Source organism: Perca flavescens, chromosome 4, assembly GCF_004354835.1.
Source record: "Perca flavescens isolate YP-PL-M2 chromosome 4, PFLA_1.0, whole genome shotgun sequence".
NCBI lineage: Eukaryota > Metazoa > Chordata > Actinopteri > Perciformes > Percidae > Perca > Perca flavescens.
In genome coordinates this window covers 18,872,392-18,899,248 of record NC_041334.1, presented here as the reverse complement: position 1 = coordinate 18,899,248, position 26,857 = coordinate 18,872,392, and the positions used below count along the sequence as shown (strand labels likewise).

Here is a 26,857-nt window from a genome sequence, read left to right as displayed (position 1 = left end):
AAATAAAAATAAGACAGTTGGGAGCGACCAATACTGTTTTTTTCAGGGCTGATACCGATTGTTATTAGTTAATGACCGATTAACAATATTTGAAACCGATATGCATTTCCAGTGAAAATGTCAAAATTAAGATTTTGGAATGTCACAAACTCCAACACAAAACTTAGTTTAAATGCTTTAAGCAATTATTTAATAAATTAGAACTTTCAACATAATACCCAGTAAAAGATAGTCAGACAGTGTTGTGGGCGGCGCATTAAGTCAGACTCAGTGGTGAGTGAAACCGTAGCAGAGGGACAGACACAGAGCTGTAGCGCAGCCAAAGTAGCACACTTTTTAATCAATTACCTTTATCAGTTATCAAGCAGATAAAACGCCGATATAGATAATCTGCAAACTGCCAAAAAACGGGCTGATAATCTATCCCCAATTAAAGCTGTGGTAGCAATTATTAGGAGCAGTTAACATAACGTTTTTCACATCAAAACAAGAAATACGTAGATACAGCAGTTGCTTTTATATCTTCTGAAAGCACCAATCGTCATCCCACAAACATTTTTATATGATTTGATATTGAAGTATTAGGTTATAGATATCATGACAGTATCACCCAATACTAAAAGACAACCAAGATGCTCACTAAGAAAAGAGAGAATTGTCCTTAAGAAATATATATTTCTCCATTTCAAGGATGAAACTTTGTTGTCCTCCACAACATCCTAAGTCAGGGTAAAGTTTCGATTACAGCAGCATGCAGCGATGCAGCAACACTGATGGTGTTACTATTTCACAAAAGTAATTTAAAACGGAACACATTCATCCATGCTCTTAATTTGAAGTCCTCCTGCTCAACATGAGTATTACAGGCTGCTCTTGTCGACAACATATACTGCACAGCCCTCAAATGTAACACACATGGGTATGCTTAGTGTTGCTCTGATAAACTGAGTTATTTTGCTTTGGGTCATTCAGAAGAAATCGCACTATGCAGTTACTTAATTGTGTAAGCAGCTCTAAGGTTTGGGGAATTTCAGTATCAAATCTGACTTGTCAAACTTGTCTTTTGTCTGGCTTCTGAAAGACCTGTGTGATGTTAGACCTTTACTGCTGGTATCAGTGAAGCCCACAGATTGCATAAACTTGAGTGCCATGCTGTGTGTATATGTGTTTGTCTTTAAGATAAAAAGTGGACGACAATACGGAGCATATCGTATTTGCTAATACTTTGGATCCTACGTTTTGCTCATGGTAGTCTGTAGTTAATATTGGACTTAAAAACACCCTACAATGTACAGTAACAGTCCGTGTTGTCCTCCACATCCCCACTCTGCTGTTTTCTGTTTAATAATGTCATTGCCAGAGTGAAGACAAGTTCTGCTGTTCTCATTCGGTATCAGCAAGTAAACAAAATTCAGGAGTTGCACTCGGTCAGCCAAATAAAGGTATCTGTGCATCTGGAGCAGCCATAATACTGATGTCGGATAAAATTCACCTCCAGGCTGACAAAGAGAGGTTTATGTTAGACAGCAAATCCCTACCAAAACCTGCTGGCACTAACACAGAAAAATAACTGTTTCTTCTAAATAAAAACATATTTTAACTTGTACAGCTACGTTATCCATATTTGGATTTACAGCTGATATACTGTATATCTCCATGGAGCCATATTTTGGAAATAATAGAAATATGTTTTTATTAGCATCAAAGTGATTGACCTTTTTGACTGTTGATATTCGACTCGAGGTGATAGTGCTTAATTCTTGTAATTTATGCTTTTGTATAATAACATGAACCCTTCTTTGTTCTTTACAGGGAGAAAAAACAGAAAATACATGATATTAAAAACAACATTAAAGAAGCTATAGAGGTAAGAATGTTTTGTAGTGCTTTTCCCTCCATATTGGGAGCAATGATGACAGATTTGCTAAAAGGTTACAACCTGGAGTCCACAATGCAGTCTGTAAGACGTAAATGTAAACTAAAAAGGGTTGAATATTAACCCTGTTGTGGATTTTTCTAACAAATTATTGTATTAAGTTTTCTTCTTCTCTTTCCACCATCCAGACGATTGTGGCTGCCATGACTACGCTCACACCGCCATGCCAGTTAGCCTGTCCTGCAAACAAATGCCGAATCGATTATGTCCTGAACAAAGTAAACCAGAAGGATTTTGAGTTTCCTTCGGTAAGTTGCACCTTCAGTCCTTGGGATCTATTGACTCTCTGACTTCTGCACTACTTTGTTTCCTTTTTTCAACTGCAAGTCCCATTTTATACTAATAATCTCTTAGTCTAATGTCATCTGGATGCCTATTCAAGTGTAGTATCATTAAAGTATCTCATCCTATTACCAAAGGCAGTATTTGGCAACAATTTTGATAGTCAACTAATTATTTAAGTAATGCTTTTAAAACAAAAATCCCAAAACATCTATGGTTTCATCTATGATATTTAACTGAACTGGATTTTGGACTGCTGGTTGGACAAAACCATACATTTTCCACTATTTTCTTTTAAACATTAAATAGACCATATCATCTATTTGTTAAAATAATGGGTAGATTAATTGATAATGAAAATAATGCTCAGCTAGTTGAAGCCCTAAATTTATATCCCTTTCCTACTTGCCAAAAAAAAACCAAACACCCACTAACATCTGGCTTTTTTCTTTAGTGGGAAAGATTACAAGCGGCATTCACTCCTGGAGACAAATGACTGCACTAGTCACAGTATTTATCGGCTCCAGCTTCTATCTGCAGTGATGAAAACATGACACCGGGGTGGATATGCAAATTTTCGCCCCTTTTCCGACGTGATGCTGTGATGTGCGTCGTCTCCAGTGGGAACCTTTGTTATCTCAGCCACAAATTCTGTCCGTCTCCCTCCAAGCAGCGCTCACACATCGTCCTAAATTAGTCGGCCAGGAGTTTAAAAGAGAGACTGAATAAGTGAGTAGATATAAAAAAAAAAAAAAAAAAAGTTTTCCGGCGCGTATGTGACGTTGAACGTGACACACCAGAAAGAAAAACAGATAGGCATACTCATCTGCTAGCTATTGCCTATTTTTGCCTGTATACAACCCACATATACACGCTTATTTTGGTGGGAAAATGTTTTAGAATTGAGGCTTTTAACGGTTGCTTAATCACAGTCTAAATACTAATTTTCAGATTCCATTTTTATACATGTTTTTATTTTTTCAGATGTTTGTTGTGAAATTGGTCTCAATGTCTCATTATGACTGCTTTTAAACGTCATGGAGTTACCATATCTAGCCTGCTAAATAGGTCCCCCGGCAATTTGTGCTATAGATGAGTATGGTACCTCCCACGGCAGCCTTTATGAGTCCGCCCTGTGTGTTTGCACAGTGATTAGGTAATTCGCAGGTGTGCTTCCGCTTGGGAGGCTGTCATTGAATGAGCCTCTCACCTGAGAGATCCACACTGCCTATTAACACTGATTGTCTGTAATAACCCTAAATGTGTCTAGAGGGACCTGTCCTCCAGAAACACTGAGACTCAGAGGGATTTCCCCCCCCCCCTGAGCTGCAGTCTGCTCCCGGCGGCCTCTCAGAGATTCACTGCATTGTCAGAAATGGTAATAAGACCATAACCGATTTATGATCAAACTTTTCGATTTAGCTGAAACAATCAGTCGAGTAATGGATTAGTTGATTGACAGCAAACAAACTGTGACAGTTTTGATGATTTAGTTAACATTCCCCCTTCTTAAAAGTGATATTTCTCTGCTTTTCTCTGTTTTTATATATTTGAAAATGTAATATTTTGGGGTTTGGGACTGCTGGTCGAACAAAACAAGACATTTGAACACGCCATGTTGTGCTTTAGGAAATTGTGATAAACCAAGTAATTGAGAAAATAATCAGCAGATTAATAGATAATGAAAAAGATCATTAGTTGCAGCTCTATTTAAAAAAACAACAACAACATAATGTTCGGTATATTTCAGTATATCAATAAAAGATCATGACCAGCAATTCAAAACCCCAATAAATCAAACTATGATGATTTATTTGAAATCTTAGTCAACATCAAAGGATTTTCAAAGATAAAAGCATGCACATGTGGAAACTTTGATTTGATATGTTGGTCTAAAAGAAGCATGTTTCTAAAATGTAAAGAGTGATATGTAGCTTTAATCAATCAGTGGAACAAACATTTAGAGACTAGAAATTACATTTAAGCTGTGTTTTTTTAATATGGGAAAGGTTACGTATAGAGGAAGAAGAACACTGTGTCCTCCCTGTGTTTTTCCCAGCAGGATAGCTTCAGTGTTTAAACTGGTTGTTTCCACCATATAGCTTTGTCTTTAGCAGCTGAGTTTACAGTAAAAAGTGAGTGTATTTGCGTGTAAGCAAATACAGGTCTCCTGATATTGTCTCTGCAACTTCATGGCAAATTTATTATGCGGGCCTATTTCAAGCTGACCCTTCCCTCAGGCTGTCAGTCAGTCACTTCCACTGAAGAGGGAAAGACCAGCACTCACTTTGATCTGAAACTGAGTTTTTCATGTGGGGTTTGGAGGGTTACAGCACGGTAACAGTTGTTATTTTAGATAGTGATTTCAGCACAATGATGGCTGGTTACCTAAAGCAACGTTTAATAGAGCATCGGTTCCCAGAAGCAAAAGGTTTGGCTTTCGATTCTGCCCGTGGATGGGTGGTTGTTCAGGAAAGAGAATACAGTATAAAACTAGTTTATAGGCTCAGCCTCTCCTCCAACTCTTCCACCCGCCTCCTTCTCAGCCCGCTCCCCCTCGCCTGGCCTTAGGGCCCACTTGAAACCAGTTGAACTGGTTGACTCTGCCTTTAGCAGAGGAGAAAGAGAGAGGAAGAGAAAATAAGCACCAAGGCCAAGATTGAATCTCCAAAGTCTTGATTTCCTTTCAAGCTTCATTTCTAATCAGTAATCCTTGTTGTTATTATTCATAAAAAAAAGTCTCCTTAAATGTTAATAATGAAATGGATTATGGCCTTTATGCAAGATACATTTTTTTAACTCGGACCGATTGCTGCCATGCCCACCTACAATGCTCCCAGTGTAGTGCAGTGACAAGTCATCGTAGTCAAGTTAGAAGTTAGTCAAGTGAATTGTATTTATTGTGAATAGCTGGAAATCACAAATTTGGCTTTTATTTTTTTTGTTATTATTTTTTTACAACATAACTGTTCATAAAAATCCTTGATATGGATCAGGAGAAACCACAAAAAATCCTTCAACAGGGAAAAAAAGACATGAAGTAGATGTTGTATAAACAGAATCACTCTCTGAACCAACGTCATGCTGTAGCAATGTTTTGAACGTTGCTTCAAAACTATGAAGGGCATTTCTTTATGCATTTCCTATGTCTGAAAGAGTTGAAAAGAGTGAGATTTGCCCCCCAAAACTTTGAATATCTCATAAAAAATTTTAAATTTTAAAACCTCAATCCCTACATACAATATCGGGGATAGCAACCTCTAATATATCACCTGGTAGATTACTCAAATGACATTTTCCTCAGCTTCATTTTATTAATGCAGTTTAATTCAAATTGAAGCGTATAATTCTGCAGCGTGTTTTTGTCTGTCTTTTTTCACACAGGATCTCAAAGTAGCTATACATAGGTAATTGGTTAACTCATTGATCAACTTGCATTTCCTCAGCTTGTATACTAAGTTATACCACTCTGTCTGTAAACCAAACCCCCTTGTACCTCCTCTTGTTTTGTAATATGATAAGAAAATATAACTGACAAACAACTCTGCTAGTTTTAAACCTCGTCCCATTTATCCACCTCAGACATCACATCTGCTTTTCCAAACTTGTTTATATCTGTCGGTAACATGGTTGTCACTGCAAAACCTGCATACTCTCAGTTACATCAAGTATTTTAAGGGTATGCAGTAAAACTCTATAACTCCTAATGGCTTGTTTGTGCTTGAGCAGGTTGTATGTGACCAAGTGCAGGTCGTAGTGAAGGGATAGGCCCCTGTGTAGTGACAGCCAAGCCTTGTGTCCTTACAAAGCTCTCCATTTCTTCATGAACTCGGTGAACTGTTCTGGTTCCTGCCTCTGTCAGAGCCCGCTCATCTGCTGCTCCTCTCCGAGTCGGCCTTAACTAAAAACTGAGTATCACTGCCTCCCTTCATCTGTCCTTAACGTTTTCACCAACTGAGACTCGGACAGGAAATACCGTTTTAAGCCAGGGACACAGATATCATCCAAAGATACCAACCAGCAACAACGTTTTCCTATATTGCCATCCACCAATGTGTAAAGTCGATCATTTGTTGTGTGCTGCATTCGGTATAGTTTATGTATGATAATGAACAACTTTTTAACACCATTTCTCTTCACACGTGTGAATGAGCAACCTGCAGTTTTACACTTGGTTTTTTTTCGTATCTGTAAGTTTGAAGGCCAGGGACGGCGGGCGAACTTTGCGTCGTGTTCAGTGGGTCTTCACTGTAACAGCATTTCTTCTTCTCTTTTCTTTTCTCTTCTCTCTCAAAAACCTAGAGAATAATGCTTTGCAAGATTCTTGTTTTACTGACACAGCTCTTTTTGTGATATCTTATCTTTATTTCAGGGATCCTAAAACGAGAGCCTGACTCGCAGTTATTTCTGTTGTGGTATGCTGTTGATATAAACCCCTCTTTCTCTTTCCAGGAGTTTTATGACCATGCAAAGATCCTCTGGCAGGACATGGGTGTGCGGTCCTGCTGGGAAAGGTCCAACGAATATCAACTCATCGACTGCGCACAATAGTAAGTCTCTTTTTTTATCATCAATCAATCAACATTTATTTATATAGCAATTTACAGCAACCAGCAGGTATCCAAAGTGCTTTACATCAAGGACCAAGAATAAAACAACATAACATACAATAAAAAGAATGAAACAACGAAAACTAAAATCAGAACAGGAGGAGGAGAGAGAAATTGTCACACCACTACTACATTCTAAAAGCCATTCTAAATAAATAAGGTTTGCGTTTTGATCCAAAAAGAGTTACATTTGTAATAGTGCGAATGTCAGGGAGTAACTTGTTCCAGAGTTATATCCCCTTTTTTTTTTTTTTTTTTTTAACCTTCATACATACATGTTAGCCTGGTGGTCTTTGAATTCAGAACAGGATTATAATTAGGCTATATGTTGTTTGTAAAGCAGCAACAGTAATGTTTACAACAGCAAAGTCGCAATAAAAAAACTCTAACCCTCACTGGAAACATTCTAAAATGTCAATAACATAAATAATATTCTTGACATCAAAATACTGAGTCAAGTTCAGAAAGAATGCAGATTCAAGAGATTTATGTGTCACAGACATCAGTCAGTATCAGTTATTCATCCTGTCCGGTGACATCATCGACGTGCATAATAATTAGCCATGTGAAATTACCGCTGAAGGAGGGAGAAGGGGCAGGTTTGTCTCAATTTATAAGAATTTGCAAAGATAAACAGTTAGACTTTTGTGAAAAGCTTTTGTTTTAGCTTGTCACAATTCGTTATTAGCCAAGCTAGCGCGCTGTGCTTGTGTAAAACATAACGACAGTGGATTAAAAATATCCCTTTAAATATGTCTACATGTTTATACAGGTGTATTGACTTTTTACTCGTGAAGGTTTTATTGCACTTAATTAGGCTACGCTCAGCCCCGACAGAGAGCAGGGTGAGGCTGCAGCGTGATAACAAATACTACAGTTTTGGTACCCATCCCTAAATAAAATGATTTTCCTTATTCGTTGCGTCCATGTGTTCATCGCACATATTCAAATCGCGCTGATGATAAAAATACGATTTATCTGGCAGCACGCTGTGGGGTGTTTGGTCGTTTTAGCATGTGGTGAGGGCAAAGTGTCAGTGCATGCTGTGCTGCACACACAGTGTGTCTGTTGTAACTAGTGCATAGTGCGATTGTTATGTACAAACATGTAATCCAGTGCAACAGTGTGGCTCATTGATGTGCTTTTAATAGTTATTAGCCATGCTGGAGGCTTGGCACTAGGGATGGCAATGTTGGTCTGTCAGTCTACCACTTTGGTCCAGACCGAAATATCTCAACAACTATTGGATGGACTGCCATGGAATTTGGTACACAGGATCTTTTCATGGGATCTATTGACAATAAGAAAAATATAGATTATCACCAGATTTATCCTTATCTATTTTGTAATGCTTGATAGGGGTGGGGATCACCAGAGGCCTGACGATACGATATCATCACAATACTTATGTCACGATACAATATTATTCCGATTTTAAACATATTGCATCATTCTGCAATAAATTGCAATTTCTTACCCTTTTCCAACTTCTGATTTTTCCCAATTATGTCCCCAAAAGGAAACCTTGTCAACATTTGTTTTATCCAAAAAGATACATTTCCCTGTTTGTTCATCTCACTTCAATTGTATTGCTGCAAAATGGGATTGTCAAGCAGACAAACTGACCAACAAATATATAATAATAGAGAGATACTTGGCGTCTGTGTATTTGTACAGTTTTGCCAGGGAAAATATCGCCATACTATACTGCATTGATTGTCCCTCCCCCCCCTCCTCCAGTGCTTGATTGCAGATTGTTCCACTATGTGTTGAACAGCTGTAAAGTTCCACTGTTTTGCACTGGAAAAAAAGAAGACCTTTTTATCAGGTTGCAGTGTAGTTAGCAGTCTTGCCGAACATCTAAGACAGTGGAGTTTGTATATGTGTCTTTGATTTGTGACAGAGATGTCGTCCTAGCCCTGCTGACTCTTGTCGGTGTTTTGCTTATTGAAATTATTTGTCACAAAGGCTGAGACATGTTATTTTTTTCCCCAAAAATCTTCAGCTTCCCAAATCTTCCTCGACCCGGCACTCCCTCCTTTATTTAAAAACTCTTGCGTTCTTTCTTTTCTGGTATTTTTTTTTATCCGCCTTTTGATCTCAGTCAGGCCTGCCTCTGTTATAAGGCATGCAGTGGTCACAAGAAGCCAGAGCTCTTGGAGGGCTAAGGCTTGCCGACTCTCTCTCTCTCTCTCTCTCTCTCTCTCTCTCTCTCTCTCTCTCTCTCTCGTGTGTGTGTGTGTGTGTGTGCGCCTTTGTGTACAGTATGTGCTAGTGCTTCAGCATGCATGTGTGCTTTTTTGGTCTATTTAACTTCATGCAGGTAGAAGAATTTTTAATATCCTTTAAATAGTAATTAGTAAAAGTATCCATAAGAAGTAAAAGTCCTGCATTCAAACTCATTCTTAAGTGCAAGCAGACTAATAGTAACAGGAAAATGTACTTAAAGTATCAAAAGTAAAAGTACTTATTCTGCTGAAACATTTCCCCTGTGAGTGGCATATTATAACATTATGAAATTATAATACTGAGCTATCAATTTGTAAGTAACATTACACTGTCCTAACTGGTCGAGGCGGAGATGGTTTTGACTACGTTATGTAAAGTTAGGAAGTTTAGTCCAGTTGTTCCCAACCTAGGGGTTGGGCCCCTCCAAAGGATCACAAAATAAATCTGGGTGGTCATGAGATGATTAATGGGGGTTGGAAAAATAGAGAGGACTAAGTTCTGCCATAGAACTTTGTTTTCTTAATTGGGACTTTTCTGTAGTATTTTTCATTTTTTTTTTGGTGAATTATTGAGTCCGACGAAAATTTAAATGAAACCACCTGAGAAATCATTGTGTAATGTGAAATCATTCTTTGGTGAAGCTGCTGCTAACTAGTTAGCTGAAAACTAACTGGTAGCTACAGCTCTCAAATAATGTTAGTGGAATAAAAAGTAGAATACTTCCCTCTAAAAATGTAGCGGAGTTGTAGTATGAAGTACACTTAAACTGCACACATGGCCACAGGTGTTTGGTCACTTATGTGCATGTTACATAGGTTTTATGTCGGGAGGTGGGGGGGGGTCAGTGCAGAAAGTACAGGTAAAATGATGAAGAAATGTGATTGTTGACAGAGAGAATTGCGAGCTAACAGAGACAAGGATTGAAGAGACGTATTGAAATAGAGAAAGAGAGGGCTTCCCTGCATTGCGGGATCTCTCCTCTCCTCTCCTCTCCTCTCCTCTCCTCTCTCCCACACCCAGCAGCCCCAGTGTTATGGATGAGATGCTGGGCTGGGTGGCCAGACCGGAAGTGCTCCCCTCCCCCCTCTGTGTGCTTATGTAAACGGAGAAGCAGAGAAAGAGAGAGGGGAGAGCTATTTTTAACCCAGGCAGGCTGCAGAAGGAGAAAGAATGAGCGAGTGTGTTAGGAGAGAGACAACTTCAGCATTGTTGATGAAGGTTGTTAGCATTAAATGAAAATGTCAGCCTTAGATAGCGCAGGAAACGTCAGGGCCACCCCATCCACCCCCGCCTCTTTAAAAAAAACTAAAAAACACTGAATTATATCATCCGATTCATGTCATGATAAAAAATAAAAGGGAAGAAGAAGTTGCCGTGCCGGTCATGCTTTGTTGTCTCTGTCTGATGAGAAGGAAGTCATTGGCTGTGTTTTTGCCTCGTCATGCTCCTTTTATGATGTGTTATTGTTGTTTTCTATCAACACTTCCTGACACCTTGTATGGTCACGCACTTTGTTTGCTAGGATGTTGTTCTCCTTGATTACATGAGGATGTGTTGTGTTCAGTTGACTGTAGGCAGTTCACATATAAAGTCCAAACAGCGTGACTGTGTACCCTAACAGGACAGAGGCAAAGGGCTTTGTTTAGTCGCAGAGGAGGAGGCCTGTTTGTAACGTTTCTGTTGTTTTATCCATTCTGAGATCATAGCATTGCAAACTTATCCTAAAATATTCTGTCTTTTTCCCCTGATCGTAAATCACTACTGAGATCCTAAGAAGAAAATAGTTTCTTTTCAAGAAGCCATGCACAATTGAAAAAAAATTAAAAACATTTACATGTAAATTAAAGTCTTACAATCTTTTCTTTTTGTATTTTTAATGTTTAGACATTTGATTAATACTCATTTTTCATTCATTGAATACATGCACTACTAAATACCTATTTTAAAATGACATACTGCCGTAGTTGGCATAATCAGGATTATAATAGCATAATTGGTTATTACATATTTAGCAATAACAGATTCTGACCTGGTTGACAAATGTGATTTTATATAATAAATAGTATAATTAATTATAATTATATACAATTGTATATATGCTTTTTGTCCTAAAGATGTTATATTGTATTATGTAATTGGCAACTATTGGTAATTGATTAATTGTTTGCACAAATGCAAAACCGTCCCTCAGTCCCTGGACTCTTGTTGTCACTGTGAGGTTTCCAGCAGAGGCTTCAGGAAGTTATAGTGTCTGGCCAAAATTTAGTCTGGCACATAACCTCCTCGCAATACCAAAACCACATTTAGTTTTTTGTAAGAATTAAAGAAACTAATGGAATGTGAAAATCTGTGAGCTTTTAGAGGTAGATGGGTAGGCTGGTAGGCAGATTTTGTCCAGAGCCTGTTTCCAGTCTTCATGCTAAAGCATTGCTAACTAGGCCTGCACGATTAATCGTTATAAAATCGCTCTGTTCGCGATTTTATTTTTAAATGACTTAGAGTTAAAAAAATTTGATTGGACAGCTGAAGAGATGAAAGGCAAGCAGTTAAAGAGTATGATAAGAAATCATCGTTTTTGATACTGTACTTAAATTGGCAATTGACAAACTCCATTTCTCTAGAGACTGAAGCTGTAGCTGCAGCATGTTTATAGACATGTTTTAATTATGTTAAGACATGTTCAAGGAGTTCTATGTCACTATTTTTGGTAGCCTACTGTACTTAAATGGCCAGTATGTACTTTATTTATTGAAGCCTCTATGTTTACAGGCTTGTGGTGATGCGCAATGTGCTATAGGTGCCAAAAAAATGTTTTGTCATGGTTCATGTGTGCAACAAACATTACACTTCATGAGAAAAAAATCGTGGCAGAGAATCATGATATCAATTCTAAGCTAAAAAATCGTGATTCATATTTTTCCCCGAATCGTGCCGGCCTAATGCTAACCAGCCACTGGCTGTAGCTTCATGTTTACTGTAGACATGAGCCTGGTATGATATCTTTTTTTTTTTTGCCTTTTTGAACTATCTACCTGTAATATGTTCTTAAATATGCAGTGAACAGTAACACATTGTATATTTGTTTAATGTGCAACGTATATGACATTTAAGGTGTCAGAGCAATTTATTGTTTCATTTGATTATATGAAGGACTTTTTGTCATGAGTTGGTAGCTTCTCTGGCCTGTTTAATGGCTTTGTAGCAGGTGTGGATTATAGTGAGATGTCCTACCTAGTCAGCCTTACTTTGCTTTATTAAGACTTAATGAAGCTATATTCAATAATTTTACAACACATTTTATTTTGTATCACAAACAGTACAATATACAGTATATTGTTATACTTTTTTCCCCAACCCTACAATTTATAAATAGTAGGGTTGACAAAAAATAAATAAAAAATGCCAAATATTATTTGGTTCCAGCTTCTTAAATGTGAGAATTTGAGAGTAAATTATTATTTAATAATACAAATAACCATTAGTTGTCAGTTATATGGATACTTGTCTTACTCTTATTATGCACCCAGCTTTGGGAAAAACGAGCTGTGGATTTTCTTGATTGTAATTTTTAGGCCTTATTCCGAGATTTTATTAAAGGCTTCAAACCAACTTTATCAGAATAAATAGATTCATATATGGTATGAATATATTTGGCAGAACTCTCCCTCACCAGATGTTTAGAGAAAATTGAGAATTGTGTATCTTGTGTAGCACGAGAGGAGGAACGTGACTGAACGTCCCCATAAATTCACTATCGGAGTCTGTTTGTGTTATGTGTCGCCTGGCTGTGATACCAGCCGGTGTTTATTATCCGTCGATTATCTGAAATCTCGTCCCAGCGATAATGTGCCGGAGTCCCCCTGATTTACTTCTCTGGCATCCTCGCTCTCCGTTCTCCCTTCACTTCTCTCGTTTCTCCTTCCTCCCCCGTCTTTCTCTCTTTCTGTGAAGTGTAGTTGTGTTTCTGCAGGGACAGAAAATGCCTCGGATTGAGCCTCTGACTCATCGCGAGGATGTATGGAGCGAGTGAGGGGAAGAAAGAGAGAGAGAGAGAGAGAGAGGGGAGAATGCGGGATGGGCAAAGACAAACCGTTTTTTTGGGGGGGTTGTAGTGTCATAACTTTAGCGTGGCGTGATTCTGAAATGGTTTGAAGCAGCAGACGTGCTCTTGTTGAGCTGGTGTGTAGCATGAGTCAGGTACATTTTGAAGTGTTTCAGGCGAGCGAGATGGTTCAGACAAACTGCTGCTGTAATCTCACTCTATTGTGATTTTCTGAATGCTGTGTGTGTGTTCAGTGATTGGGCCGCTCCCAATGTGCGAGTTTTCCTAGTATTAGTTTTACTCCTTTCTCCTCTTACTGTATTTGTCTCTTTTTCAAACACTATTTGCCTGTTTTTCTTTTCTCTTTCATGTAGCTGTTCTGCCTGGTCTTATGTTCTTCCCTTATTTTTTGTCTTTTTGTCTGTTTCATTCAGTCTTTTTTTTCTCTCCGACTTTCTTTCCGTCTTGTCTTTTTTTTGTTGTTAATTCTTAAAAAAAAAAAATCATCAAAAATGTGTCACTTATTCTTCTTTTTTCCATCAATTCTTGACTTGATTAACCTGTTCTTTCTTTTTGGTTTCTGTCTCTTTCTGTTTGTCTTCCATTCTGTCCGTCTTTCTTTCTGTCTTTTCTTTCGTTAAGTCTTTGATTCTTTGTTCATTTTTCCCCTTCTTTTCTTAACTTCTTTGATTTGTTCTTTTCATTCTTTTGTTCCTTTTTTTTCTTTCTTTCTTGCACTTCTTCCTCCTCTGCATTTCTTTCTGTATCTCTTTTTTTCTCGCTCGGTTTCTCTCCCCCAATCATTCTTTCTTTTTCTCTTCTGTCTGTCTGTTGTTCGTTCTTTCTTCTTCTCTTCTCTCCCTGTCTGTCTCTCCCTCTTTCTGGCCTCACTCCAGTCAGCACAAGATTTGGAGCCGATTGTCTATTTATAGCGCCTGTGGTTCTGTCGCCATGACAACCAAGCTGGAGGCCAGGGTGCCAGGGAGCTATTTTTGGAGCAGCGCTGTAATGTCAGACACAGCCTTCTCTCTCTTTTCTTTCCTCCTCTTTCTCTTTCTGTGTGTGTGTGTGTGTGTGTGGATCGGCTAGTGAAGCTTTTGGTTTGGTCGGCTCTCAGTGTGAAGCGTTAACATACAAAGAAGCAGTAAAGCCCCTCGACTCGTTCCGCTTGGCGGGCTGTGCACGATCTTTTCCCTTCTTGAGAAAGTGCCAAGACCATTTTCTGACTTTTCTGACGTAGTGATTCTGAGGCTTGTGAAGCTTCAGTTTTCTCTTGTGCAGAGTCCGATTTCAGTATCATGAAAAGACAGATTCAAGTGTTTTTAAAGTCACTGTTTGCAGTGCTTAAACTGGAATTTGCTTTGAATTTCCAAGTTGTGCAATTTAGCTTCACTACTTTATGATAATGGTACAGTTTAATGAACTTCTTGTTGAGGAAGAATTAGTTAAAGCTGCTCTTTTTAGGGCATTTAGTTACACGTTTCCTTTTACTTTTTACATGTAGGCTTATGGTCTTAACAAGGGTAAGGGCTAAATGAAATAAATTAATTAAACTATTTTGGATTTAATAATGACTCATCGCAGATGTATCTAAGGACAATCTATATTGTCCTTTTCTATTTTTTAATCCTCCTACCTGTTACTTAGTTTTCTTTATGTAACATGAACAATTGCACTTTTTATGCTGAGCTTCTTAGCCAAATTTGACTGGGTTCGCTTTTTGACAGAAATATTACATTTGTTTTCTTTGTTGATGAGCAAGCCTTTGTTTAAGATGATTTTAGTGTTCTTTTAAAAGGAGATGATGTGAACGTAAGAATAATTTACTTGTTGAACTTTGAAAATCTGGGAGACATAAATGGATATTGGCAGATGTAGAAAGAGAAACTTTTTAGGGAGTTAATTGTGTGTGTGTGTGTGTGTGTGTGTGTGTGTGTGTGTGTGTGTGTGTGTCACATTAAACCCTGCAAGACACATTTACACTAAATATTGTTATTCCAATTAATTTCTTGTTTAATGGTAAATGCCGTGTTTTTAAATCAATGACATTGCCAAAAGCTTTTAGAATATGTTCACATGAAGTGGATATTAAATTAAACGGTCAGTAACTTAAAACATTCCTCTTAAACATGCTCAGGTTATCTTATTTATAAAGTGTATGATTTTTTTTTTTTTTTATCCAAGCAAATTAAGGATCCCTAACTCAGCATATTTTCCAGTCCAGCTGTTGGTGTGGAGGCCAGACGTGTCGACCCTGTTGTGCGGCTCAGAGTAGCCTAATCCCCGTGTAGAGCTGAAGATGTATACTAGCTCATAATCAGGGTAATCCTTTGTCCTAATACTGCCACTTTAACCAGATGAATACATTATAGGATAGGGTAGGATAGGTAGCCTGTTATGTCCTTCAACATGGAAAGATCTCAGATTGATATTTGATTGTTGGTGAATTATTGCCACAGAAAAAAAATCCCATATTTACTTGCAACCTAATGCTGTTATTGAGGTGAAGACGACTTGTTTCAGTACATAAATTCCTTTTTTAATTTTCGAGTTTGTGAAGGGGATATATTTAAAAAATGTTGCTGTTTGTGGAAGTGTAGTAGTAGTAGTGGATATTTTCAGAAGAAGCTTTAGCGTCTACATAAATAAAGAAAAGAAAAAAGTTGTGAAATTACATTTTGTAGGCTTTTTATTTTTTCGGAAATTGTTAAGTCAGAATTTTGAGTTAAGTCTAAACTTGTGAGAAAAGAAAAGTGTCCATGGTTGTTTATGTTTATACACCAATAAAATCATTACATTCAAATTTTTTTTTTTATGTATATAAAAATGTGTCCATTTTTGTTTGTCCTACATTAAACCCCCCAACTATTGTATTACCTGCAGACCAGCAAAAATGATGCCAAAGTTAAAAAAGGAGTAAAAAGTTATAAAAAGAGTAAAAAGTTATAAAAAGGTACTTTATCTTTTCTTGTAAATATGCTGGGTTATTTTCACTCACCAGACAAGAGTCCTGTTTATATTTACAGAGTTTAAGTCAGCCTGTCTGCCACCCCAGAATAACCCTGAAAGGTTATTCATAACACAGCAGACCTCTATGTTACTGGGGCAGCCACTATTTTTTAGTTCAACTTACTAGGCACGGTTATTATTGGCACTTCTCTGAATTGCTAAAAACTGAGCGATGTGTTTGTCCTGGGCGTGTTGCCGCCTCAGACCGGAGCTGTAGATAAACAAGAGTTTGGCCTCGGCAGATGTCGGTCGTAGCCAGGTTGTGTGTGTGTATGTTCGTGTGTGTGTTCTATATGAATATCTGTGTCGGTGTGCATTTGTGTAGAGATATGCACATGGGCATATCTTTGTTCCCCAAACTGTTTGTCCTCTTCTGTTTCTCTTTCAGCCTCATACGGCTCTCTTCTTCCTGACTCAAGTGTCTTTTCCCTTTGTCTGTCCATCTGTCTGTCCTGTACTGTAACGTCCACAGACCCAGCCCCCTGTTCCTCTGTGTGTTACCTGCAGCCCTCCTGTCACATTTCACCCCTGCCTGCCACATTCCTAGTTATCTCAGAGGGGGTTACATACCTTTGCCCTGAGAGGCAGCTACCATTAAGCGTCTTGCCTTTCTAGTTATAAGAACGGTGGGCAGACGATGAGTCACACCAGACAGCCGTGCAGAAATCAAACAGGGTGGGAAATATGTAAGTTTGTCTGTTAGCAGCCAACTAAAAAAAAGTGGTTCCCAGCCTGTTTAGTTTTTGTGTTTAGGTTTTTTTTTTTTTTTAGGAAATGGAGTTGGTAAGCGTTGCCCTGGTGTATCTTGTCTTGTCAGTTTAGTTATTGCCACGTAAACAATCACTTCACTCATTATTATCATTATTATAATTATTATTATTACAATATTTTTCCTTTTTTGGTGCAAATGAGCGCCTCTGCTTTGTGATCCTGAAGCTTAATATTATATTTCATAAAAATGTAAACTTAAATAATTTTCTGACATTAGTAGAGGCATTCTGTATTTCAGTTGAGGCGGTGCACCTCGGCTATAATAAACTGCCGGAAACCTTGCATTAAACATAAAGCAATGTATTACTACTGTTATATCTACTTGTTTTGATCCGTTTACCAGAAAGTATTTTACCTTTTTACCTTTTTTTTTTTATTTGAAATCATTTTTAGAGGCCCGTCGAAAATGTTAGATATGTAGTAATATCACAAGGAAATACAACAAAGATTACAGGCAATTCTGAAAAATAATAATAATAGTGTTGTGAAGAAAAATTTGTTTTTTTTCTGCTTTTCTATCACTTTAATTGTCATTGCAAGTAATCAGGCACTTGTTGTCATTGGACGATATTCTTTACAAAGAGTATGACTTAAACAGTGGTTGGTAAATTAACCGAAATTGTTAAATAGGAAAAGCAAATAAATAAAATGTAACTCAATCATGTTTCCACCATGGCCTGCCAGTCAGTCTGCTGTAGTTTATGTTCCTGTTTATCCCCAAAACTGACTTGAGATGGCACTTTTGATCACAATGGAATTGAAAATGCAGTCAGGCAGGTAGTTTACCTATCAATAACACGTTTGTGATTTTTACTTTGTTGTTCATGTTTTAATGTTCTGTGTCTTAGTGTTTTTTGAAATGTGGAATTGTAAAAAAGGAATTGTATTGGTCTTCATATTGCAATAGTTGTGGGCCTGTGTAAGACATGACCAAATTGAATTCAGGGACTTTTGACGTGCGGAGTTCCCCAAGGCTCAGTTCTGGGGCCTCTTCTGTTCAACATCTACATGCTTCCACTGGCTCAGATTATGGAAAACAACAAAATAAGTTACCATAGTTATGTGGATGACACACAAATTTACATAACCTTATCGCCAGGGAACTATAGCCCAATACAACAATTAAATATGTGCATTGAACCGATTAATGATTGGATGTGCCAGAACTTTCTTAAATTAAATGAAGAAAAAACGGAGGTGGTTGTTTTTGGAGCAAAAGAGGAACGATTGAAAGTCAGCGCTCAGCTTCAAACGACAATGTTAAAAACAACAGACAAAGCAAGAAATCTTGGTGTAGTCATGGACTCAGACCTAAATTTTAAAAGCCACATTAACATCATTAAAACATCAGCCTATTATCACCTTAAAAATATATCAAGGGTTAAAGGACTTATGTCTCAGCAGGATCTGGAAAAACTTGTCCATGCTTTTATCTTCAGTAGACTTGACTACTGTAACGGTGTCTTTACAGGTCTCCCTAAAAAATCAATCAGACAGCTGCAGCTGATTCAGAACGCTGCTGCTCGAGTCCTCACTAAAACCAAGAAAGTGGATCACATCACTCCAGTTCTGAAGTCTTTACACTGGCTCCCTGTGCCTCAAATAATTGATTTCAAAATACTTTTACTGGTTTATAAATCACTAAACGGTTTAGGGCCAAAATACATTTCTGATCTGTTACTACATTATGACCCACCCAGACCTCTCAGGTCGTCTGGGACAGGTCTACTTGTTGTCCCCAGAGTCAGAACTAAACAGGGGGAAGCAGCGTTCAGTTTTTATGCTCCACATATTTGGATTAAAACTCCCAGAAACCTGTAGGTCCGCTGCAACTCTCAGTTCTTTTAAATCTAAGCTAAAGACCTATCTCTTTGATGTTGCTTTTCTTAAAATAATCTATTTTATTAACTTTAATTTCTTATACTGCACTGTAACTTTTATTCTTATACTGCACTATCCATTTTATTCTTGTCTTTTAATGTTTTTAATTTGTTTATTATTGTTTTTAATTGTTTTCTAACTGCTCTTTAATGTTTTATGTAAAGCACTTTGAATTGCCCTGTTGCTGAAATGTGCTATACAAATAAAGCTGCCTTGCCTCGAATGATATTAACACTATAAGACTTATTTAAAATCCGCCGTGTAAGTGCTTCTGTAGATGGTTCTCTTTGCTGCTAACATGTAGTTGCTTCACCCTTCATACAATAGTTGCCACTTTAGCTTAAAGATGATCACCAAATTCCTCTGAGTGTTGCAGCATTCACCCGAGTTCAGCCCACTCCTCTTTCCACTATCGTAGCGAAGCAATTCCTCTTCTTCTTCCTACACAATGTTTCTTCTGTACATCTGAAAGTACTGTCAGGACTTCAGGGACATTAAAAACTCTGGCTTTTTTGTCTTTATTTGTGTATATCTTGTAACATAATCCAGCAATCTCAGTCTGCTCGTCTAACGTATTGGACATGAGGAAGAATGTTTAGACAGTTGGTTTAACAAAGACTTTAACAAAAACTCACTTCTTCATCCCGGGATGACATGACAGAAATGCTGTGTTTCCTTGACAGATACTCATATAAACGTTTCTTTCTTTGGGCCTGTTTTGAGTCCTGACTTGTTGCAGCAGACACCCCCCAGTAGGTAACCCTGATACAGTCATTACGAAAGCTTTAGGGAAGCTAACACACACCTTGAAAAGCAGTAGTTATGTAGGCCAGTTCATCGGAATAATTAACATTCATTTGGGTAGGAGCTCTGCAAATCTGATCTCACCGTAGTAGGCCTGCCTTCACACACACGCGCGCGCGCACACACACACACACACACACACACACACACACACACACACACACACACACACACACACACACACACACACACACACACACACCGATGTGCACATACAAACACCTCTCCTCCTGTGGAAGTATTACTACAGCAGCTCCATTGATGAAGCTCCTCTGGTCTGACAGAGCAAACGGCTGCTGGTGACTCAGACCGGCTGCTTCTGATGTCAGTGTGAATTAAAACACACGCCACCTGGTGGCTGCTCAGGGACTGCTGTCCTCCATCTTTCTCTTGCTCCCACTTGTGTGTGTGTGTCTCTGTGTGTGTGTGTGTGTCTGTGTGTGTCAAAAGTGTCCAGTGTGGTTGCATCCACAACATAAATATATTGCAAAGTTGCATTTGGCCAGTTGAAATGTTGACATGTTTTACTCTGTTAGTATGTATATACTATTTTATAGTATTATTGTATTATTATATTGTTATTATTGTATTGTTATTATTTGTCTGCAGCACAGCAGCTAAGATCTAACCGGCTGTATTTCTCCGTTCTTTTCGCAGCTTCTTAGACCGGGTCGATGTGGTCAGGCAGAATGACTACACACCCACTGATCAGGTGACATGTTCAACACACCAAACACTTGCAATGTTATATTGAAGCACTCTGCCTACATCTGTGCTCTATAGTGCTAAAACAATAACGTCAATTAATTGTTTTGTAGATTGACAGTTGTTGTTTTTTTTAACCAGTTTTTAGAATCGATTAATCATTTATTAATGTATCAAGATAGTTTGACATGTCACAGCACAAAGACCACGGGTGTAGAGCTGTAACAATTCCAAATTTGACTGAACATTTAATTGTCTCAGAAATAATTGCGATTAACAATATAATTGTCAATGTTAGTCAAATTTAAAAATTATTTATGGGTTACTTTTTCAAACAATAAGTTTTGAGTGAATCTCAGGATACATATTTTAGTTGTATCACTGTAATTTGACCCAATAATGTAATAACACATTTAAAGTACACAGCCTATGAAGTCTGTTTATTATCATAAAACATCATATTTATTTTCTTAGATGAACATAAAATTGACTATTACCATCAACAGTTAAACCCCTTAAGGCTAATGTTAGCAATTAATTGCAGTTAAACAAAGAAATGGCGATTATGTAAAATAATTAGACAATTATGTAATAATTGTTACAGGCCTACACGGGTGTAGATCATAAAATGAATGATGGTTATACAAAGCTGGGAAATTGTGATGGCCATTTTTAACTGTTATCTGACATTTAAAGTCTGCTTTCTTTATACAATAGATGAACGATCTATAAATTTAAGTTTAATCTGTAAATCATAACAGTACTTGTTGTCCATGAGTTTATTTTCTCCATATTCTTTCTTTTCCTGTTAATAATCCTGTCTTTAATACCTTGTTATCCTCCTCTCTTGACACTCTTATATCTACCTTCCTGACATCCCTCTTCTACATCTTCTGTTTTTAAAGCCTTTTTCTTTCTATATATTCTTTAACTATCTAACGCTGTTCTGTTCTGCCGCTATTTTTCAGGACCTGTTGAGATGCAGAGTACTGACATCTGGGATCTTCGAGACACGATTTCAAATAGACAAAGTCAATTTCCAGTGAGTTACCACAGCGTTTTCTTTATTGCCACGTGAGAAACGTAACTGTCAAACAAGAAGTAGTTGAAGTATATCCACAGATTATAAAGAAAAAACACCTACTCTGCAAGAAAAACATGGGAAGAGTAAATAATAAACCTCATGAATTCGTGTTTTTACGAAATGTTTAACTTTGATTTGATTGCGAAGGTCTTGTTTCTCTTCACTATGCATCGTTGTCATGTGATTCACGTCCCTTATTCAGTATTCAAAGTACTTTCTTTAAAATGCAAATTCAACTTTTCACTTCATCCGTCTTACAGTATGTTCGATGTTGGCGGTCAGAGAGATGAACGTCGAAAATGGATCCAGTGTTTTAACGGTACAGCGTTTGTAGCTTGGACTGCTTTATTGTATGGATGAAATTATTCATGAATTACTGAAAAATAATCAGTGAACAGCAGTCATTGACTGATTCTTCTTTTATTATTATTAATTTGTGTCCATTTGTTTTCTAGTTTTTGCCAGATGCATGTGTCTGTGTTTATTTAAATCTAAAGGTGTGGAGAGTGTTTGGTAGTTTCAACTCGTCTTTGTTGTGTTAATGGTAGCCTATGGTGTTTTGGTGTGTGTGGCACAGATGTGACAGCTATCATCTTTGTGGTGGCGAGTAGCAGCTATAACATGGTGATCAGAGAAGACAATCAGACCAACAGACTACAGGAAGCCCTCAACCTTTTCAAGAACATTTGGAACAACAGGTGAGAATCGTAGAAACTAGTAGTTTCTACTGTAGCGATGGAGACATGAAGGAATGACTGTTGGTTTGGTTTTTGATGATGTGCGTGATGTTTTTTTTAATTTTTTTTGCCACACTGATGATCGTTAACAACAAACCCAAGTAGATGTCAGTTCAGTTTCTCCTGTCTGACACTGGTTGACATGCTGTTGATGAGTGGCACTGTGGCACTTTCTATAAGTGTGTTATACCTTTTTATACCATCTTTTTCCTCTATTCGTCTTTTGAACCAAATTTTAGTTCTGTACTTTTTTTTGTTGTTAGTTGTTTGTAAAAATAAATATTAAATGCCTTGTCTTAAAAATAAAGCCACACATGCTTCAACTTGTACAACTGGGACCTTTAATGGCTGTTAATTTTACTCTGTTTAGATAGACTTCAAAAGTCTATTTCTTTGGTCACAGATTAAGACATTTCTGTTCAGTTTAAGTGTGCACCTTAATACCACAGTATCACTTCAGTGCTATTCAGTGGCGGTTCTAGACCATTTCAAATGAAGGGGGCCAGGCTGGGCGATTTTAGGGGTACCAAATATATTAAGCACAAGTGCTTAATATATTTAAGATTATATCTTTGGGGATAAAGGTGGGGTTAAAAATGTATGAAAATATTTGCCACAGTTAGGGGGGCCAGATAGGGGTCTCTACGACTCAAAGCCTATTAAAACATAATGCCACTTGAAAAGCAGGGACTCTCCAGCAAGTGACCTGTAATGTATTTTGTGTCCGAAACGAAGGTCCAAAGAAATCTGGCACTGAACTCGTTCTTCATTTCCCTCCACAGGTGGCTACGGACCATTTCGGTAATCCTCTTCCTGAACAAACAGGACCTGCTTGCTGAGAAGGTTTTGGCAGGGAAATCTAAAATTGAAGAGTATTTCCCGGAGTTTGCACGCTACACTACACCTGATGATGGTAAGAGTTGGACACTGATTTCTGTGGGTGTCCAATACATAACATATCCATTTTTCTGTGGTTGTAGCCGACCCATTGAAATGGTTTAGTGTGGATGATGAGCCCCATTGTGTCAAAATACAATAATCTAGTTAGAAATAAGCTCAGGATTAAACTGCATTTAGCGGTTTAATAAGTGTAGTATAATAGCACATTACATCAGCTATCTGCCCATATTGTAAATGAAGGGCAGGATTAACCTATAGAGAATACATTTTTTTCCTTTTTATAAACAAAAAGTCATGACAAATAATGTTGGTCACAAGGTTTCATTAAGTAATCCTCATCATTGCCAGCTTTACCAGTAGCTCCTGTTCAGCAAGAGGAGCGATGTGTTTAATAGCTCAGTGCAAAAATGACTTTATTGTGACTCATTTCTTCTTCTCCAACAGCAATACCAGAGCCAGGTGAGGATCCCCGCGTCACAAGGGCAAAGTACTTCATTCGGGATGAGTTTCTGGTATGTACAAAGCTTGTGTTTTACCTGTTTGTATTTGATCAATTTCATCATGTATGTTTCACATTTCCTGTTCACAGAACAGTGTATGTAACACAAGGACAAAAACCTAAACTGACACATTTCGGTTGTGTTGTGTTTTCTATGTCCTAGTATGGCTATTTTACAGCTGATTTATACATTTATGTGGTGTCACTTCATTCCTTTTTCACACTGACTGACTCTTTCAAAAAAGGATTTCCTTCTTAATTTTGTTACATCAGTTAAGATGAGTTGGAAGATGTTTCACCAGCAATAGACTGAAACCAGAGTGGATGAAGTAAACGAAGATGTTAGGTTTACTGTCGGCAGCTTTTCCAAACCTATATGAAAATTTTAATCTTTTGATACATTTAGATTTTTTTTTTTTGGGAATTTAGACTTGATCAAACCGACTTAACAGTTGAATTGTAAGAAAAAATATTGCAGTATTACAGTATTCACTTTTATATAATTAACAGGGCTGTTGGCGTGAATCAGACATATAAAGGTTTGGAGCCACTGATCTACACCACTAACTTGTCTGTACTGTTGTGTCTTTTTCAGAGGATCAGCACAGCCAGCGGGGACGGACGGCATTACTGTTACCCCCATTTCACCTGCGCTGTCGACACAGAAAACATCCGCCGTGTCTTCAGTGACTGTCGCGACATCATACAGAGGATGCACCTACGGCAGTACGAGCTCTTGTGATGGGCAGTGGCGTCCGGCCTACTTATCTACCTACCAACCTACCGATCTACCCGGCCCCACGGCCACTTAGCCAATCACGCCCCTCCACTTCCACCAACTTCACCAAACAACTGAGCCCTCCCCTCCATCCTGATACAACTCCTATTTCTCCCGGTTACACGACTTCAGAAAAACAGAACAGTGGAAAGACTTTTTTTTATGTTTAAAAAAAGGAAACGCCGTAAAGGATACACCAACATTAGCCAGGACTGACTGCTGTACTTACAGACTGGAATCCCTCAGTGCAGACTATCCCTTATTTTATCTCTTTCTCTCTCTCAGATATATGAACACGCACACACTCGCAGGTACACACACGCACACTACAGAATAAGACATTCAGAGCCCTTGGGTTTTAATGTCTCCTATCGCACACACACTCAGACCAAGTTGTCCTGCTTTTACCAGTTGGCAGAGGCCGAATAAAAATAATGCTTTCTGAGAGAGGAGGAGTTCATTATTATTCACTGCGTGCTGAAGACGACGAAAGAGGAGTCGGAGGAGAAGAAGAGAACAATGGACGTGGAGGGAGGCAAACTGATACAGAGGAGGACTGTGAGCCTTTTTGTTGTCCGAACAGATGGACTAATTGACTAACGGTTGCCTGTGGACGTGAGCGTGACACGAACATAAGACCACACGGCTCACATGACCTGCTCTTCAAGAAACCAATGGAGGAAAAAAAAAAGGAGGAAGAAAAAAAAATAACATTCAATGCATACCAGTGAACTTCATGCAGTGCAAAAAATCCAAGCTATATATATAGATATTTATATATGTGTGTATATAAATATATATACATATATATAAAAATATAAATATTATATATTCCTGTAATAACACAAATCAACTTTTAAGTTTTTGTTAGTTTTACCCCATGTTGTGTGTTGGTGTACACTGTGTGTGTGATCTGCCTTTGTGCACCATTTTAACCCCCCCCCCCCACACACACACACACACACACACACACACACCACCACCCCCGTGACCCTGCTGCTATTTGACAACCACATATGGAAAATAAAGTTTAATTTAAAAAGGAAAAAAACAACACTAGGAAAGCATGAAGAAAAAAGTAATGACTTATCAAGACTGGATGCAACATTTTTACCTGGGAACACACACACACGAACACACACACACACACACACACACACACACAGACACAGAGTAACAAACACACACAGTAACAAACACACACACACACACACACACGCTCCAGCCCTTATCAGTACCCTCTCTGACGACGCCCCCCAGCACACACCTTTGGTCCTATTCTCTCACCTCTCCAGTCCCACTTCCCGTCCCTCCCGGCTTTAAGTATGTCTGTCTTTATTTTACTGCTGGACTATTATTCTTGTACAGACTGTAAAATGTATTATTTTGTACAACTTTATTGAAGAAGAAAAAAATAACTTGTAGAAGATCCCTGTGCCTTGATCACGACTGTACGTGTACAAATGAGCTAATATGTAAGTTATGTTTCACTGCGCTGTACAGCTGGACGGGTCCGTCCCACCTCGTCTGTGCTGGCTCACCCCTCCGCTGGAGGCTGGGGGGAGGGGCATCGGGGCGGAGGCCTTTTTTGTCGGTTGCTTAGTTTCCTTTTTCCCCACATTTGTTTATTTGTTTTGCTTTGACTGTCCTCTGGTTTATATTATAGGATTTTTAAAAAAAGAAGAAAAAAAGATAATCCGACACACCACCTTAATGCTGTGTAGTGATAGATACTGAACCCTAACACAATTTAATATATATAAAATATATTTTATGTGTGTGTGTGTGTGTGTGTATATATATATATATATATATATATATATATATATACACTATACACGTATATCTATCTCCCTTGTAAGCTGTCCCCCAGGTTTCCTTTGCTTTCTGTCAGTAACATCTGCATACATTTTTGGAAGGTGGCGATTCTGGGTGCAATGTGATGGGTATTAATTTTTTTTTTTTTTTTTTTTTTTTAGCTTGAACTCTTTTGAAGGAGAGGGAAATATCCAGTTGCAAAACATTGCTTGTTTCTACATAAACCAAATTCTTTTTGCTTAAACAAGAAGAAACGGTTTTATTAGTGTTTGGTTCATTCTGAGGCTGAGTGTACTAGAGCCTCTCTACATCTACATCACAGGAACTCAGCTGCCAGTTTATTCGGAACACCTGTCTTAAAGTATCGTGCAGTAAATCCTCTCTTTATGAAGGTTATAATGTTCTGTAAGAGGTGTTAGACACACCTCTCAGCAAAACTTGATACAATTGATAACAATAAAGTTTCTTTATATAGCACTTATCCAAACTACATAGTCCTATACAAATACAATGTGAGAAAAGTAGACACAATTTAGATCAATTAATACAAGCAAAATTTTCTTACCTGTATACACAAATAAATGGACAAATTAAATAAGGTAATGAATACGTGTTAAGTGATTTTAAAATGGGATACAGATTTTCGCAAATCTGAGTTTAACTGCAGCCTCCAAAATGACAAAGTTGAATCAACATCTCTCTAAACCGTTTTAACAAAAAGCTTCATGAAAGTTGGATTTATTGGCGTACTGTGTAGACTGCTTTAGTTTTA

At 38.0% G+C, this 26,857-nt stretch overlaps 1 protein-coding gene across 1 annotated transcript in view; it reads left to right on the top strand.

Annotated features, from left to right (window-relative positions):
• Positions 1–25,137, top strand: part of LOC114554090 (guanine nucleotide-binding protein G(s) subunit alpha) — a 32,664-nt gene extending 7,527 nt beyond the window's left edge. The window contains exons 3-12 of the mRNA XM_028575685.1: positions 1,813–1,867; positions 2,065–2,184; positions 6,671–6,768; positions 20,222–20,276; positions 21,238–21,311; positions 21,614–21,672; positions 21,931–22,051; positions 22,873–23,003; positions 23,435–23,502; positions 24,085–25,137. Of these exons, the coding sequence (XP_028431486.1) occupies positions 1,813–1,867; positions 2,065–2,184; positions 6,671–6,768; positions 20,222–20,276; positions 21,238–21,311; positions 21,614–21,672; positions 21,931–22,051; positions 22,873–23,003; positions 23,435–23,502; positions 24,085–24,231 (928 nt within the window). The 3' untranslated portion in view covers positions 24,232–25,137. The remainder of the gene's footprint in view (positions 1–1,812; positions 1,868–2,064; positions 2,185–6,670; positions 6,769–20,221; positions 20,277–21,237; positions 21,312–21,613; positions 21,673–21,930; positions 22,052–22,872; positions 23,004–23,434; positions 23,503–24,084) is intronic.
• The last annotated feature ends 1,720 nt before the right edge of the window (positions 25,138–26,857 follow it).